The sequence below is a fragment of the Sinocyclocheilus grahami genome, unplaced genomic scaffold, assembly GCF_001515645.1.
Source record: "Sinocyclocheilus grahami isolate Dianchi unplaced genomic scaffold, SAMN03320097.WGS_v1.1 scaffold273.1, whole genome shotgun sequence".
NCBI lineage: Eukaryota > Metazoa > Chordata > Actinopteri > Cypriniformes > Cyprinidae > Sinocyclocheilus > Sinocyclocheilus grahami.
The window spans coordinates 245,354-262,265 of NW_015505452.1; the positions used below are offsets into that span (position 1 = coordinate 245,354).

The 16,912-nt window shown below is 35.2% G+C and overlaps 1 protein-coding gene across 1 annotated transcript in view; it reads left to right on the forward strand.

Annotated features, from left to right (window-relative positions):
• The first annotated feature begins 1,876 nt into the window (after positions 1-1,876).
• dipk2aa (divergent protein kinase domain 2Aa) overlaps positions 1,877-16,912 on the forward strand; it is a 39,484-nt gene continuing 24,448 nt past the window's right edge. Inside the window, exons 1-2 of the mRNA XM_016291539.1 lie at positions 1,877-1,923; positions 12,492-13,390. Of these exons, the coding sequence (XP_016147025.1) occupies positions 12,737-13,390 (654 nt within the window). The 5' untranslated portion in view covers positions 1,877-1,923; positions 12,492-12,736. The remainder of the gene's footprint in view (positions 1,924-12,491; positions 13,391-16,912) is intronic.

The window sequence follows — 16,912 nt, forward strand, 5'->3', positions numbered from 1 at the left end:
TGGAACATCAGGTTAATGACTCTGATTGGATCGTGGCCACAGAGATTCACTAAATGGCCTCGGGAGAACTCACTCATACTCAGAGATATATTTTGTGAAAGGATTTTTAGGGGTCAGGATTTGGATGCAGGATCACCATATTGGCAGCATCTTCAATTGGCTGCATTCTTTTTTGCTAAATTTACATTAAGGTAAAATGATAATCACAAATATACAGAAAGAACAGAATAAAACTTATGAATATATGCTGTACCATAGAAATTATTTAAAGAAAATAACAATTCATTAAAAACTTAAGTAATTTACATTGCTAGTAGATGCCATAAGTCATTGAGTCTTTTAAATTTGTATGCAATTAAAAGGTACACTCTTAATAAAAATGGTTCTAAACAGTACCAGATTTACCGGTTTTTTTTCAGCTTGTAATAATAGCAGAAACCTTTTTGGTGATAAATAGAACCATTTTTTTATAAGGTTCTATAAAGAACCATGCTTTGGAGTGCTATATAGAACCTTAATAGTGTTAAAAATAACTTTATTTTTATATTATTTATTAATATTAATATTTTACCTCTATTTCTGTCTAGTTTTATAATATCTTGTAGTATCTATTATGGGTTTACAGTTTAAAACAATAGTCCTTAATGCTTTTTTTATTGACATGGTTACTTGTAGCAAAAAAGACAGTGTTCTAACAAGTTTTAAGCTATAACAGTAATATTATGAAATATTATTATAAATAACTGTTTTCTATTTTAATATATCTTAAAGTTTATTCCTCTGATGGCACAGCTGAACTTTCATCAGCCATTGCGCCAGTCTTCAATGTCACATGATTCTTCAGAAATCCTTATAACAAAAGCATTACAAAAAAATCTGTCATTTTATTAAATGATAACTGGCATTCAACATGAATAAATACATAAAGAAATAAAAAAGATAAGAGTGAAATATCTTCACAATCGTGTGAAGTCTTACTGTATGTCCATCATTGTAATTGAGTCGCAGTTTCTCCCAACATATGATGAGGTTGTAGAATGTGACAATTATTAGAAAAACAATTATGTTTATGAATGCCAAAAATAGCCAATGGAGTATATGAGTCCTTCACAATAAAAAAGTGATTACAAAAAAGAAAAAAAGAATATAAAAATAATTGATGGGAAGCTTTACTTTTTTGTGACTGAGCATGCTTATGCATAATAATAATAATAATAATAATAATAATAATAATAATAATAGCTGAAAACTCCAGCAATATGGATCATAAATTAAATATATGTGTTACTTACTTGGTCGAGAACAGGGTAGAAGTAACTGAACATACCTGGTCACATTTATGTGTTCTGTAAAAAAAATAAAAAAAAACAGTAATTTTTTTTTAACATGTAGTAAAATCAATAGTGACGTGGCTTTCACAGTTACAGATTTACAAACAAACAAACAAACAAACAAAAAAACCCTAAACCAGTGGTTATCAATCCTGGTCCTGGGGACCCACTGCATATTTTGTATGTCTCCCATATCTGCCACACTCAGCAGGGGCAAGTTCAAGCTCAAACCGGTGTGCACCGTTTTGCTACGGTTTCCGGGTTGAATGACATGTTTCCTGGAAACGGTGTGCAACGGGGTTTGAGATACGTTTTCTCTTGCTTGGTGGGTGTGTCAAAAATGTCAACCAAATCAGCAGCAACATGTATATAAACCACGCGGTATTAAAGAGACAGTTCGCACAACATAATTAACATCAAAATAAATTTACAAGAGCAAGTATATTGTTTGCACATGTTTATTTACATTAAAGGCAAAATAACTGAAATAATAAGAGCACATGTAGATCTGGGACTTCTTTAAGTCTGTCTAAATATCATTTAGTGAGCGACTGGAAGGAATAAACCGGGGATTTCACTCATTTTTTATTTGGTAGGTTGTGGGATTTGCGTGTCATCATTTTCATATTTGCAATGATTTATACCATGACATTTGAATGAACTTGTGAACTTTGCGTCGAGACGGCGAACGTAACTAAAGTTGATTGCTGTTCTCAAGTAAAGCGAATGAATCGAGAGAGTTTGCTATTTTGGACCGGAGATAATGGATCACATGTTGCTCAAGCATGTTTATTATTATTATTATTATTATTATTATTATTATTATTATTATTATTATTATTATTATTATTATTATTACTACTACTACAATGAACATTCAGATATAGCTATCGTGTTATTCTTATAGACCACCAGCGGTGAAAATGATTAGATAAACAGCATACTTTTCGTTAACAGGTTTTGGGATTGTGTAAGTTACCTTACAGTAACGTATATCACACGCACACGTTTGTCGCTTATATAATGATTGCGCTAACAAACAAAGTTCCTGATTGCATTACTTAACTTTGTCTCGTTCCTATTGGTTACCTGCTGTGCATGGATGGGCGTATCGAGCTGAAGTGTCGATATATCGAGCTGAAGTGTCGATATATCGAGCTGAAGTGTCGATATATCGAGCTGAAGTGTCGATATATCGAGCTGAAGGGTCGATATATCGATACTGACGCGAGTATCGAAAGTATCGATACTCAAACTAAAAATATCGATACTAAGGTGTGTTTTATTTACCAGTGATTTTGTTTATTTAAAATATTGATTTGGACGAATAACCTTTGTTCGCAAGTAATTGTGTAGGATAGAACAATTTTCCTGCTCATCTGAACACACGCAAATGTCGCAAGACAGAACCAATCCATCACAAAGAGCGCGCACTCACTTCTGACAGTGCATTCAAACAGGGCTGCTTTTCCCAAAAGTATCATAAGAAAGCATTAAAGCTTTTGGGAACAGCAGCCCTGAACAATGCTTATCAGAGGACAGAAAAAAAAAACATATGTTTGAGTTATTTCACAATAAACAAATTGAAACCGTAGCCTACATAGTTTGGAAAATTGCATTTATTTAAATTGAACGTTGAAAGATAATATTGATCATGTTCTATTCTGTAATGTCAATAGAAATCATACACTGTCAGAACAAAAAGGTTGCATTTTATGGATGCAACAGCCGGTCACTGGCAGTCCCTTATGATAATGAACCATGGTTTTACTAAAGTGACCATAGTTCAACTGTAGTATTTGTAGATTTGAATCATGTGTAAACAAAAAACACATTTGAACCATGTGTAAATAAAAATATAACCTAATAAATTACAATTAAGGCGTATTGAATGTTAAAATGTGTTTTAAACAAAGTTAAGTGGTTATCATTACCCATTTTACTCTTAGTAATTTAATACATTTCATCATTTAAAAGTTTAATTCAGAAGTATCGTATCGGTATCGATATCGACGATACTGCCTTGAAAAATATCGGTATCGTATCAAAAACAAAATAAGTGGTATCGCCCATGCCTACTGCTGTGTGCTCTTATCCGCAATATGAGGCGTCTTCACAGACTTGACGCGATTAAAGTGTGCGCGTTTCTAATTGACGTGGCGAGTTGATTGTTGGCTTCAGCGGTCAAGCTGGTCATATGGTTTAAAGCACAACATATAAAGGTTTTACTTGTGTTTTGTGACTATAATTCACTTGTAATGAGAACTTAAACCAGTTATGTTCTTTTTTTAATAAATACGTTCAGTCTCAAGTGATAATCTTTGTAATATTTACAAAGTTAAAAACTGAGCTACACCGCACTAAAATACTCGGGTGGTTGAAGCGCAGATTTCAAACAAAGCTCAAGTCAACTCGCGTTTGAATCATCAGTGGCAAATGATAAAAGAAAACGTACTTGCGTTGAGTCAGAACTGCCGGCATTTTAGTCTAACGTTATTCTCCCAGGATAAGTAAACAGTCCTCCATAAAATGTGCCGGCGATCCACAGCACTAAATTGATGTATTCCCTCAGCGACCAGCACAGATCAGCTCTAGGCATGACGAAGCGGACATCGTCCTCTTTTGGAAGACCAAACAAAGTAGTTTCGCTTTCACAACGAAAAACACAGCAGCCTAGCGTGAGCGAAAGCCCCGGCTTAGCGTGAGCTGAAGCCGGGCAAGAGTGAGCTGAGGCGGCGGGGGCGAGAACGGCGAGCCCGGCGAAGGAGCGGTGAAAACGGTGAAAGCCGATCCGGCGATCCACAGCACTAAGTTGATGTATTTCCTCACTGACCCGCACGGATCAGCTCCAGACATGACGAAGCAGATATCGTCCTCTTTTGGAAGACCAAACAAAGTAGTTTCGCTTTCACAACAAACACACAGCGTCTTCTGGACATGGCGGCAGCGGCAACAATACTACAGCGAGAATAAAAGTTACGCCTTCTTTCTTTGCGTGAACATTTGGGCGGCGTTATGCAAATCTTCCCACATAGTGAGGTAGATATGTGGGGGCGTGTTAGAACGAGCCGTTTTAGGTAGGTGTGGCTGACTCTTAACTTTTATAAAGAATATCTCTTTGGATTTGAGACTTTAGTCTTTGCAAATTTACAGATCTTCTTTATGCACCAACAGCTTGTAACACTCCAAAGAGAAAGGAAAAATTGAAATCGCATCATATGACCCTTTTAATAGACTGAATCATGCATTGAAAGAAAACACACTAAATGCGCACACGCACTAGTCTAGACTTCACGTAATGTATGCGTGCGCTTTGTAGGGATGTTTTGAATGGTCTTTGCAAAATACTTGATAATGTCAAATCGCACATCGTTAAAACAACAATTACGCTATTATCGCAGACAATATATATCGCACACCCCTACTAGGAATACGCTGCATGATCCGAATTGACTACTTTCATTATGCTTTTACTGTGTTGTTTTGTCATTTTTGGTTTGATAGCCCCTGGTGGCCCCATTGTATGGAGGTGAGCAATATTAATATCTGTCACAACTTTTCTGTGTTAGACAGAAATTGAGTTTGGACTGACATGAGGCTTTCTAAATGATGACAGCTTTAATTATTTTATTTTTTTGGTGAACTCCCTTTAAGGGTGGTTCATGTAGGTCACCCACTTGCTTTCACACAGTACAGCCATCAATCATAAGAGTGTAAATTGCAAGCTGACATCTGCCTCCCTCACATTCGCCATTGGTTCCTGTTCTGTGTGGCTTCTCACACGCACAGCATGGTTAATTTATAGCTCTTTAACTTGTTGGGTTAGTGACTGTTGTACTCGCAGCATAGCGGCACGGCCATGTCGTGTGATCAAACGTTATTGAATTGAACAGTCGATAACTGACAACTGTGGTTTTTCATTCTCAGTACCACAGAGAAGTGTGACTTAAAGCAGCATGCAACACAATGAATGGCCCGGCACACATCATTTAAGCATTTATGGAGAAGAGAGCTGCTCTTTTGAGCACATTAATGTTTAATTTACACCTGCTTATGTCTTCAGATCAAGGTTATGTTGGACCCTTTTACATTCTGAATTAGACTTATTTTAGCACTTAAGTGTGTTTGATATTGAAGAGATACTTTGGAAACATTATTAAGTATAAAAAGCGTTGGTTTTTGCCTTTTCGTATGACTTTTTGGAGTCCTGCAGATGGAAATTTGTCAAAATATGATGAGAGAGGGGAAAAAAGTTTGCATAGTATGACCGGGCTCATTGGAATTCTCAAACATCAGTTTAAATTCATTTGTGAGGGTTAATGTTGAATGTTTTAACTAGAAACTGGATTTGTTTCGCCGTGTTGGAGCCCAGGTTTGTTGTGAAGCTTTGAAACTGGTGTTGATGAATCATCTTGAAAGCCGTCACCATCTGCCAGACGTTTTTCAGGTCTGTTTACCCCTCGTTCGTGTGCCTTATCCTTTCAGAAGAAGTTTTACACTCTACACAAAGTCTTAAAAGTTGTGAGCAGCGAGAGCATTGTGTCTTTTTCTGTATGGAAAACATGTCCGGTGAGCAGGCAGTTTAGTTATCTGAGCTCTTTCTCCATGATGAGGTGTGGTTTTTATTGGACCTTTTCCCCTGCTCGTAAAGTGCTGAGGGAGAGGCAGAAAATGAGTACAGCTTTACTCACATCAGACTCAAAGAACACCATGAAAAACTATAAGCGTACATGTTCTAGAAGTTTTCATGCTAATCATTTGGCTGCATAGTTGTGAAAGTGTTTTGATTTACACTACTATTGCTTTTTTTATGCCATTTTTAAAATCTATTTTTTTTTCTTTTGCAGCATGCAAATCAATGTATGTGTCAGATATACCTCTTTGGTTTTTGGATTGTCTCACTGTTTTTTTTGTTGTTGTTTTTTTATACATATTCATTATTAAAAAGTTTTCAAATGTTTTGTCATTATGTGATAAGACGTCCTGCAGAGTACAGTAGTTATTTAGCAAAGCTGCCATAAGCATTGTCATTTTAATGTGGAGTGTCCAGTTATGTCAAAATAATCATAAAATAAAACAATCATTATTTATTGATACATAAATCAATAAATTTAATAAATATATATAAATAAATGCCCACACACATATTCAGTAGGGCTGGGTTTTGACACAAATTTCACGATTTGATTCTCATTCACAAGATTTTGATTCGATTCGATTCAGTATTGATTATTTTGGATATATATCTTGTATACATGCAAAATTTTCTCAAGGAGAAAAAAAATCTCTTAACTAATGCTGTAAAATATACAAGAGTCACTTGGTACAACATTACTATACTATTGAAGGTTAAAACTGACTGGTTTTGTAGGCTATACAACTGCTTAAATTACACTTAATGAAGCTTTTATAATAAAAGTTCCAATTACATAATAGTATTTCTACTTAGGGCTGCACAATTAATAAAATTTCTAATCGCGATTACAATTATTGATGCCACAATTACGTAATCGTTAAAAGCGGCAATTATTCGTTCAAAGTCCACTTATGTTATTCTGTGTGCTTAAGATGCTTTTTTTTTCTTTTTACATGTTATCTTAAGGATTTTTCCATTGTTTTAATTTTAGTTTTAGTAAAACACTATAATACCATTTATATTTTTACTTTTTTTATAATTTAAAGAAGAAACCAATCCGATGTATAGTTGACATTTGAAATTTTCATTAGCATGAAAACAGCCCTATTCCTACTTCAAATAGTTTTTTAAAATATAAACATTTAAATGGTGGCTGTCATAAAATATAAAGGGCTGGGTTTTGACACAAATTTCACGATTTGATTCTCATTCACAAGATTTTGATTCGATTCGATTCAGTATTGATTATTTTGGATATATATCTTGTATACATGCAAAATTTTCTCAAGGAGAAAAAAAATCTCTTAACTAATGCTGTAAAATATACAAGAGTCACTTGGTACAACATTACTATACTATTGAAGGTTAAAACTGACTGGTTTTGTAGGCTATACAACTGCTTAAATTACACTTAATGAAGCTTTTATAATAAAAGTTCCAATTACATAATAGTATTTCTACTTAGGGCTGCACAATTAATAAAATTTCTAATCGCGATTACAATTATTGATGCCACAATTACGTAATCGTTAAAAGCGGCAATTATTCGTTCAAAGTCCACTTATGTTATTCTGTGTGCTTAAGATGCTTTTTTTTTCTTTTTACATGTTATCTTAAGGATTTTTCCATTGTTTTAATTTTAGTTTTAGTAAAACACTATAATACCATTTATATTTTTACTTTTTTTATAATTTAAAGAAGAAACCAATCCGATGTATAGTTGACATTTGAAATTTTCATTAGCATGAAAACAGCCCTATTCCTACTTCAAATAGTTTTTTAAAATATAAACATTTAAATGGTGGCTGTCATAAAATATAAATGAAACATTGAAGAACAGTAAAAGTTATAATAAATATATTATATGATGCATATATTTAGCAAAATGCTCCTCTCTACAGTTTATTTTTCTAGCTGACTAATGAGATTATGGTCACCGAATATGTTTTCTTCTGAGGTAAATATGACGTTACGTGACACTGCTTACAAGCCGTTATATTGACGTCTTTGCGCAGCTGAAACACTAATTGAGCGAATACATGAGACAGGATATGGATTGTAAAGTTGTACTCTTTCTTTTAACTTACCTTCAGATGTTTAGTCATGTTTATTTTGTGCTGAAACTGGTATTCATGTGGAGGAGATGATCAGTTCATGTGCGCCTCTCTGTTGAACTGAGGCGCTACAGCGATCGGTCACTCCACATTAAACCGTGCCAAAACGGCATTTATTGTTTGAATACTGCAATACAATGAACATAATTTGAAATCTGAGACTTTGTTTCATATTAAAAGTACCAAAGCACAATGCTTATTGCGATTTATTGGATTCTTGGGATTTAAGAATCTACATCGTTTTGTAAAAATGAGAATTGATTATAATCGAGATATCGATATTTTTTACCCAGCCCTAATTTTCAGGTGTTTTCTATATGCAGGGTTTCTGTGGGTCTTAAAATCTTAATTTGCCCTTCCACAAATTTAAGGGACAGTTCACCCCAAAATTTTAATTGTCAAGTTATTCCAGTTTCCAGAATGTCTTTCTTCTGCTGAATAAAATTAAAATATTTTGAAGAAAGTTGGTAACCAAACAGTTGACGGTAGCCATTAACTTTATGGGAAAATATATGGAAGTCAATGCTACTGTCACTATCTCTATAAGTCTTTAAAAAGTCTTGCATCAGAGCAGAAAGTCTTAACATTTAATTCCATTACTTAATGAATTTGTCTTCCTCTGTATTTTTGTTTTTTTATACAAATATCTAAATATCTGTATCAAGACATACATTACTTAAGATGCAAAAGTAAAATGAAGTCTTTAAAAATTGAACATAATTTAGTTAATCTAAAAACAAGAACACATATGTGAATGGGGTATTAAAATGCTTTCCCTTTTAATTCATTTGATTGGCAGACACTTGTTACATTTTGATCAATTCCACAGAAAACAAGACGACGACTTTTATGTAATTTCATTTTGCTTCTCAAGTAAATGTATCATTTGACATTTGCACTGGAAAACAAGACAAAAATACTGAGGAAGAACATCACTTTTTTTTTTTGCAGTGTGTTCAGTGTGAAGTACAAGAAGTTATTTTCATGTAGTGGTTGGGAACCACTATATTCAAGCCTTAGCTTTTTTTTTTTTATTAATGGGGATGGCTTGGAAATGTTGCTAATACAAATGACTGTTCCCTTCAACAATTATTCGTTCAAAGTCCACTTATGTTATTCTGTGTGCTTAAGATGCTTTTTTTTTCTTTTTACATGTTATCTTAAGGATTTTTCCATTGTTTTAATTTTAGTTTTAGTAAAACACTATAATACCATTTATATTTTTACTTTTTTTATAATTTAAAGAAGAAACCAATCCGATGTATAGTTGACATTTGAAATTTTCATTAGCATGAAAACAGCCCTATTCCTACTTCAAATAGTTTTTTAAAATATAAACATTTAAATGGTGGCTGTCATAAAATATAAATGAAACATTGAAGAACAGTAAAAGTTATAATAAATATATTATATGATGCATATATTTAGCTAAATGCTCCTCTCTACAGTTTATTTTTCTAGCTGACTAATGAGATTATGGTCACCGAATATGTTTTCTTCTGAGGTAAATATGACGTTACGTGACACTGCTTACAAGCCGTTATATTGACGTCTTTGCGCAGCTGAAACACTAATTGAGCGAATACATGAGACAGGATATGGATTGTAAAGTTGTACTCTTTCTTTTAACTTACCTTCAGATGTTTAGTCATGTTTATTTTGTGCTGAAACTGGTATTCATGTGGAGGAGATGATCAGTTCATGTGCGCCTCTCTGTTGAACTGAGGCGCTACAGCGATCGGTCACTCCACATTAAACCGTGCCAAAACGGCATTTATTGTTTGAATACTGCAATACAATGAACATAATTTGAAATCTGAGACTTTGTTTCATATTAAAAGTACCAAAGCACAATGCTTATTGCGATTTATTGGATTCTTGGGATTTAAGAATCTACATCGTTTTGTAAAAATGAGAATTGATTATAATCGAGATATCGATATTTTTTACCCAGCCCTAATTTTCAGGTGTTTTCTATATGCAGGGTTTCTGTGGGTCTTAAAATCTTAATTTGCCCTTCCACAAATTTAAGGGACAGTTCACCCCAAAATTTTAATTGTCAAGTTATTCCAGTTTCCAGAATGTCTTTCTTCTGCTGAATAAAATTAAAATATTTTGAAGAAAGTTGGTAACCAAACAGTTGACGGTAGCCATTAACTTTATGGGAAAATATATGGAAGTCAATGCTACTGTCACTATCTCTATAAGTCTTTAAAAAGTCTTGCATCAGAGCAGAAAGTCTTAACATTTAATTCCATTACTTAATGAATTTGTCTTCCTCTGTATTTTTGTTTTTTTATACAAATATCTAAATATCTGTATCAAGACATACATTACTTAAGATGCAAAAGTAAAATGAAGTCTTTAAAAATTGAACATAATTTAGTTAATCTAAAAACAAGAACACATATGTGAATGGGGTATTAAAATGCTTTCCCTTTTAATTCATTTGATTGGCAGACACTTGTTACATTTTGATCAATTCCACAGAAAACAAGACGACGACTTTTATGTAATTTCATTTTGCTTCTCAAGTAAATGTATCATTTGACATTTGCACTGGAAAACAAGACAAAAATACTGAGGAAGAACATCACTTTTTTTTTTTGCAGTGTGTTCAGTGTGAAGTACAAGAAGTTATTTTCATGTAGTGGTTGGGAACCACTATATTCAAGCCTTAGCTTTTTTTTTTTTAGTAATGGGGATGGCTTGGAAATGTTGCTAATACAAATGACTGTTCCCTTCAAATTTTTCCTTACATTTTCTTTACTTAGTCTTAAAAAGGCTCTTAAATTTACCTGCAAACCTGACACAGTTTTTTGACCTTACTTGCTTTTCCCCATTATTGTGTTATCAGCCATTTCAGATAAACCAGACCTAAATGACACGTAATAACAAAACAAGCTGTGGTTGAGTGCATTAGATGCTGGTCTCTTCATGTCTAATTGGGTTCCTCTTTACCGGAATAAGCTGCACAGTGGATCACACTATATGCTGATATATTGAGGCTGCTAGTACAATGTGCCAAACACTGTTTAACACATACAAACACATTTATTAAATATGAAAGACTTTGTGTACAAAGGGGTTGTACTATCATTAAAATAGCTTTATCCTTCACTACCCAGTATTTAGTCAAATACTATATTCAAAGTATGTGATGTGATGTAATAGTTAGTGATGTAATCTCGGAGTCATATCTAGTTTGACTCAGACACATTTGACTAGCCCGATCATGTCCGGATTGTCTGCTAATTGATAGTGTGTCCTATTCTCTACTATCTCTCATCATTGAAAGCAAGCCGTTTCACACTGAGTTCCATATTGTTGCGATTTTAATGGAGTTATGTTTTTATATATTTTATGTAATTATTTATTGTATAGTATTATACTGTAGGATTTCACATTATTACTCCTTAGTTGAACTTATTTTGAAGGAGCATACAGGTGTGATTTGCTGGTTCCTTTTATGCATTCATTTAGCTGAATTAATTAAAAAAAGGTTGGTGACGCTAAGTGCACTCCCTTGTATACTAAGCTGCAATTTATTGGTTTGTGCTGTATCTTTTATGAGGTTAAAGATGATGAACAAAACCATGAACCTAAATTTTTATAGGAGCTTTATCCCACATTCTTCTGGAAAGATTATTCGCAACAGCCTCTACTTTACATCAATGGATATTTAGAGCCTCTTATCAACTTGCTAATTGTATATTTTAGTGTTATAAATGTCTGTATGAACAATTCTAATTAACTAACACATTTGAATGTATTTTAACATGCTGCTTAACCTCTCTGTAATTCTGTCTTTGTCTAAGCTGTCTGCTAAAGTTAAATGCTTTGCAATATACATCACTGAATTTGAAGCATTAATAGGTCACATTAAACAGTGCTATAGAGTGAGTTTTGACATTTAAATATTTTAACATCTCCCACTTCCTGTTGCCGTCCCCACAAGGCTGGGGTTTGACTATTATGTTAGCGTATACAAACTGACATAGTACTAACATGAAGATTGATTGTTCTTCTATTTTCCTCATTAAACCTTTTTTTTATTTTTTTATTTTTTTTTTTATCTTGGTACAATCTGTTTTTTTAAAGGGATAGTTCACTGAAAAATGAAATCATTTACTCACCCTCATGTTGTTCCAAACCTGTAGTTATTTTATAATGAAAATCAATGGTGACCAGAACTGTTTGGTTGCAAATGTTCCTCAAAATATCTTCTTTTGTTTTGCAAAGAAGAATGAAAGTCATGCATGTTTGGGTAAGGGTATGTAACTTATGACAGGATTTAAATTTTGGGGTGAACTATGCGGATAGCTCTGAAATGCCAACTGATAATGTCATCATTACACTTACAACTTCCGTGTACGGTTTTATTAATCTGATTTCATTTATCTGTTTCAGGTAGAGAAATTTCTGATGTGGCAGCTTAATGCCAACTCGACGTAAAACCATAAATCCCTTCTGTAAAACATGGTGAGAGGGGCTCTTGAAACCGATGAGCTGACCAGGCAACACTGCTGCCACTATAGAGCAATCTAACTAACGTGAACGTGATGGGGATGATGATATTACACACAGCAATGATGGAACAGCCGCATTGACAAAGATTAACTGCACTCACTCTCAGTGCGCTGCTGCCAATCAGCATGCTGCGGATACTGTCGCTCAAATTTGGCCGCGTCTACCGGTGCGGCAAGTTCCTCTTCATCGTAGCTCTTTTTGTGATCCTGCTGATGAACACTCACAACCTCTTTGCCTCTTTCCAGAGGAATGAGCTCACCGACCGGCGATTCATCGGCCTCAACAAGTGTCCGGCCTGCTTTGGTACTAGCTGGTGCCGCAAGTTCATGAACGGCCAGGTGACCTTCGAGATGTGGGGTCGCCTGCGCTTCCTAGACTTTTTCAACGTAAAGAACGTTTATTTCGCTCAATACGGAGAACCCAGGGAAGGAACGCGCAGGGTCGTGCTCAAACGCCTGGGCTCCAACCAAGAGCTCGCAGAGATCGATCAGAAGATCTGCAAACGGGCCACTGGAAGACCTCGCTGTGATCTAATTCAGGGTATGTACAAAACGGAGTTCGCCCGGCTTAACGGGGACGTAAGGCTGCTGACCCCAGAGGTGGTGGAGGGCTGGTCGGATCTGGTGCACTGCCCCTCGCAGAGGCTTCTGGACCGGGTGGTCAGGAGGTACGCGGAGACCAAGGACTCTGGAAGCTTCCTGTTGAAGAACCTTAAGGACACGGAACGAATGCAGCTGCTGATGACGTTGGCGTTCAACCCTGAGCCGCTTGTGCTGCAGGTATCCACACACTAGCCGATACAAATATATCCTTTAAATGCATTTCAAGTTGCTGAAGCACTGTGTCTGATGCCCGCTTGGGAGTTAAAGGGATTAACGATGCATCTTTGCATATTTTAAAGTTCTGCACAAGGCTATGTAAATAATAGATACGTTGTGTCTGTCGGTGGTCACTTAGAGATTTCTCTGCTTTGGGCAACAGCGTGCTTGTCATGAAGAGTTCCTTCAGACATAAATCATAAAGCATTTGTTATTCCATAAGCAAAGTTTAAAAACACAGAGGTGGCGTATTGTTTCGAAAGTTTTGTCCAAAACTTGTTTTCAGTATGAGAAACGTTTTCCACTTAAGGGTGTATAATATTGACAAAAAAATGTGTGGTGGTTAGTTCACAGCAGTGACAAAAATGAACTTTCCCCATTAAGGACTGATATTTACGGACTGGCCCAGTTGTGCACAACAAGTTTTAGACTACACAATGAAATCGCCGCAACACAACATAAATGGTCCTATGCTTGGACACAAATGGGGCCTACATGTTTGCTACTTACTGACACATCAAGCTTCTCTTTAATAAATGCAGCACTTTGTCTTTTTAAGTGCTTTTAGAATTGAATGAGGCAAGGGATTTAATGCAGGGACTAATGATCTAACGAAATCCAAATATTGATATCCAATATATTTTTCTGAACCCTTTAAGTTTCTATGGGACAATATAAATCAGGCCATTTCACAATGCTCTTTCTATATATATTGTCTATTTATACTGTCTGGTTGGGCCACACAAAATTAAAAATGACGCCCGCCATGTAACAGCTGAAGTGGGGTTGAGAGTAAGGCACATAGAAGTACCATTTGATGCAATTTACTTTCAGTGAAGAAAATGCACTCTACGTTACAATTGAATCCTCTTACTGTAAATTAATACTGAGGTGAGGAGGTAATTTTTACCATACCTATACCATACCATACCACTTTTTTGTGGATTCTTATCGTTGAATTCATATCACAATGCTGTTTCTTGGAGCCACATAAACGATGCTTTAAAGCTAAAATGTGGGATTTGTACTAGAGTTAATGGTCTAACAGTATTACTAATTTTAAAACCGCTTTTACTGCACCAGGCATTTAAATGACACTTTAAATATGCATAGCTATATAAATGACTTGGTTTATAATATATATTTATATATATATATAATTTACACAGCATTTGCAATTCTATAGCTTGCGCTGCTTTTCCATTGTTTTTTTCTATGTAAACAAGGACGCATCTGACTGTTGCACTCTCATCTCTAGCAGCGTCTCATGCATGAAACGGCAGTCTAAAAACGTGGCGCTCAAGTTAAAAGAAGTTCACTCCCATCCTCTTGCATGTATTTCCTATTCCACTGCTCACATCGCATATTTGTCAACACGAAAGTGCATTCTGTGTGAATGGCACCTAGGGATATGAGCACGTCACATGTGAGCAGTTAATCACGTGCGCCAGCATGCGGTTGGATCGTTATTTTCTCTTTACTGTTGTCACCTATTGTCGAAGTGTCTAATTCTAACGTTTGGTAATATTTCTATTCAAATTGTGATTCCTTGATTTCTAAAAAATAAAATCGTGGCAAAACATGAAATTCAAATTAATTGATAAAATCGGAAAAATCGCCTAGCCCTAACACACGCTAAAATCATTTCACCAAGTTTTATGTCAAAAACAGTGAAAGTGACATACTCAGAAATGTCAGCTGTGTTCCCAGGTGGAAAAAAAGTGCACTTCCATAATGTACTTTAAGTGCTCTATTTTCACTCACTAATATTGTACTTAATATTAGAGATGCACCGATTGCAATTTTCTTGGCCGATACCGATTTTTGCCGATTCCGATTTTCTTTCTAAGAACTATAATTGACAGCATATACAAACAAAAATCTACTTTTCTTCAACGCAAAGTTTTATTTTCATACAAAAAAACACAAGTAAAAAGTCAGTAATAAAATAAGAACAAATAAAAAAAATTGCAAACAACGGCACAAATAAATGCAATTGAATAAAGAGAGCTATGAAACTAAGTTTTTCAGGTTAAGTAAGTTTTATTCAGGTAAGAAATACTACAGAAATTAAAGTAATCAAATGTAAAATAACACATCCAGTGTTATTTTACATTTGATTACTTTAAAGGGGTCATATGATGCTATTTCAATTTTTCCTTTCTCTTTGGAGTGTTACAAGCTCTTGGTGCATAAAGAAGATCTGTAAAGTTGCAAAGACTAAAGTCTCAAATCCAAAGAGATATTCTTTATAAAAGTTAAAAGAGTCAACCACGCCTACCTAAAACGGCTCGTTCTAACACGCCCCCACATGTCTACGTCACGATGTGGGAAGATTTGCATAACGCCACCCAAATGTTCACGCAAAAAAGGAAGGTGTTACACGACCGAAAGCGCGTGTTATGTGACCATTCATGCAAACTGTAGCATCATGCTACATAAGACGATAAATAAGATTTATATTCAGCTTTTATTCAAAACTCACTTTAAACCACCATCGAGTGTTTGTAATAACTTCCGATTGCCGTCTAACAGGGCCGGGTTTAGGCATTGCTCAAGACATTGAGCAAATAAATATAACAAACAATTATAAAAATATAACAAACTATCTCCATGTCTTCCACCTTTTTTTATGTAGGCTACGGAAATCACGCTTTCTTTCTCCCAGCCTCTCTCACAGACGCGCACACAGTGCAGACACGCGGAGACACGAACAGAAACTTGTCAGCGCTGCACCGCAAATTTATCAGTAAAATAGTTTCGCTGCTGAAAAGCTACATGACATTTCTCAGTAGCGAGGTTCATGAAGGAGTTTAACTTAAAGATTCGCTATTAGTAGACACTGCTGAGAGACGCACAGATGCTGGTATTCACACGCACTTAATCTCTCTCTCTCCCTTTCGCTAATAGCCGCATTAGACTGCATTAATAACTGCGCAAGCATGCATATCAATGGCTCAAGCCTCTGTTATCAGCTCTAAAAGGACGTTTTGGAATTTGCAACGGAAGGTTTGGGATGAGGTGCGTAAAAAAATTTGTTCAACCCACACGAGATTTCAGGACGGATTAAGAACTATTTGATTTTTATTGACAAAGCAAACGCTTATTCCGATAGAAAACACTGTATCGGTTTCCACTGATTAAGAAATATTTTTGTTTGCTTGGGTGGTAATATTAGGTCTATTATATTAATAGGGAAGGGGGCCCAAAAATGTGTGTTTTGGCCATGTAATGTAGCTGAAATTAAATATGTTATTACCTCTGAGTCAGAGCAGCGATCATGGAAGAGAGAACACAAGCAGACAGCGCTGGAAGCTGCTAATGCTCATCAGTAAATCAGTGGAAAATAAATAGAAATCATGATTCTGTCTGAGCTATGTGTTTTAAAACGAACACTAACTACTGTAAATGTAGCCTAACAGATGTGTAAACTGAAGACTATTTGAGCTTTATTAAAACTATTTTGCACTGATTTATTGTGTT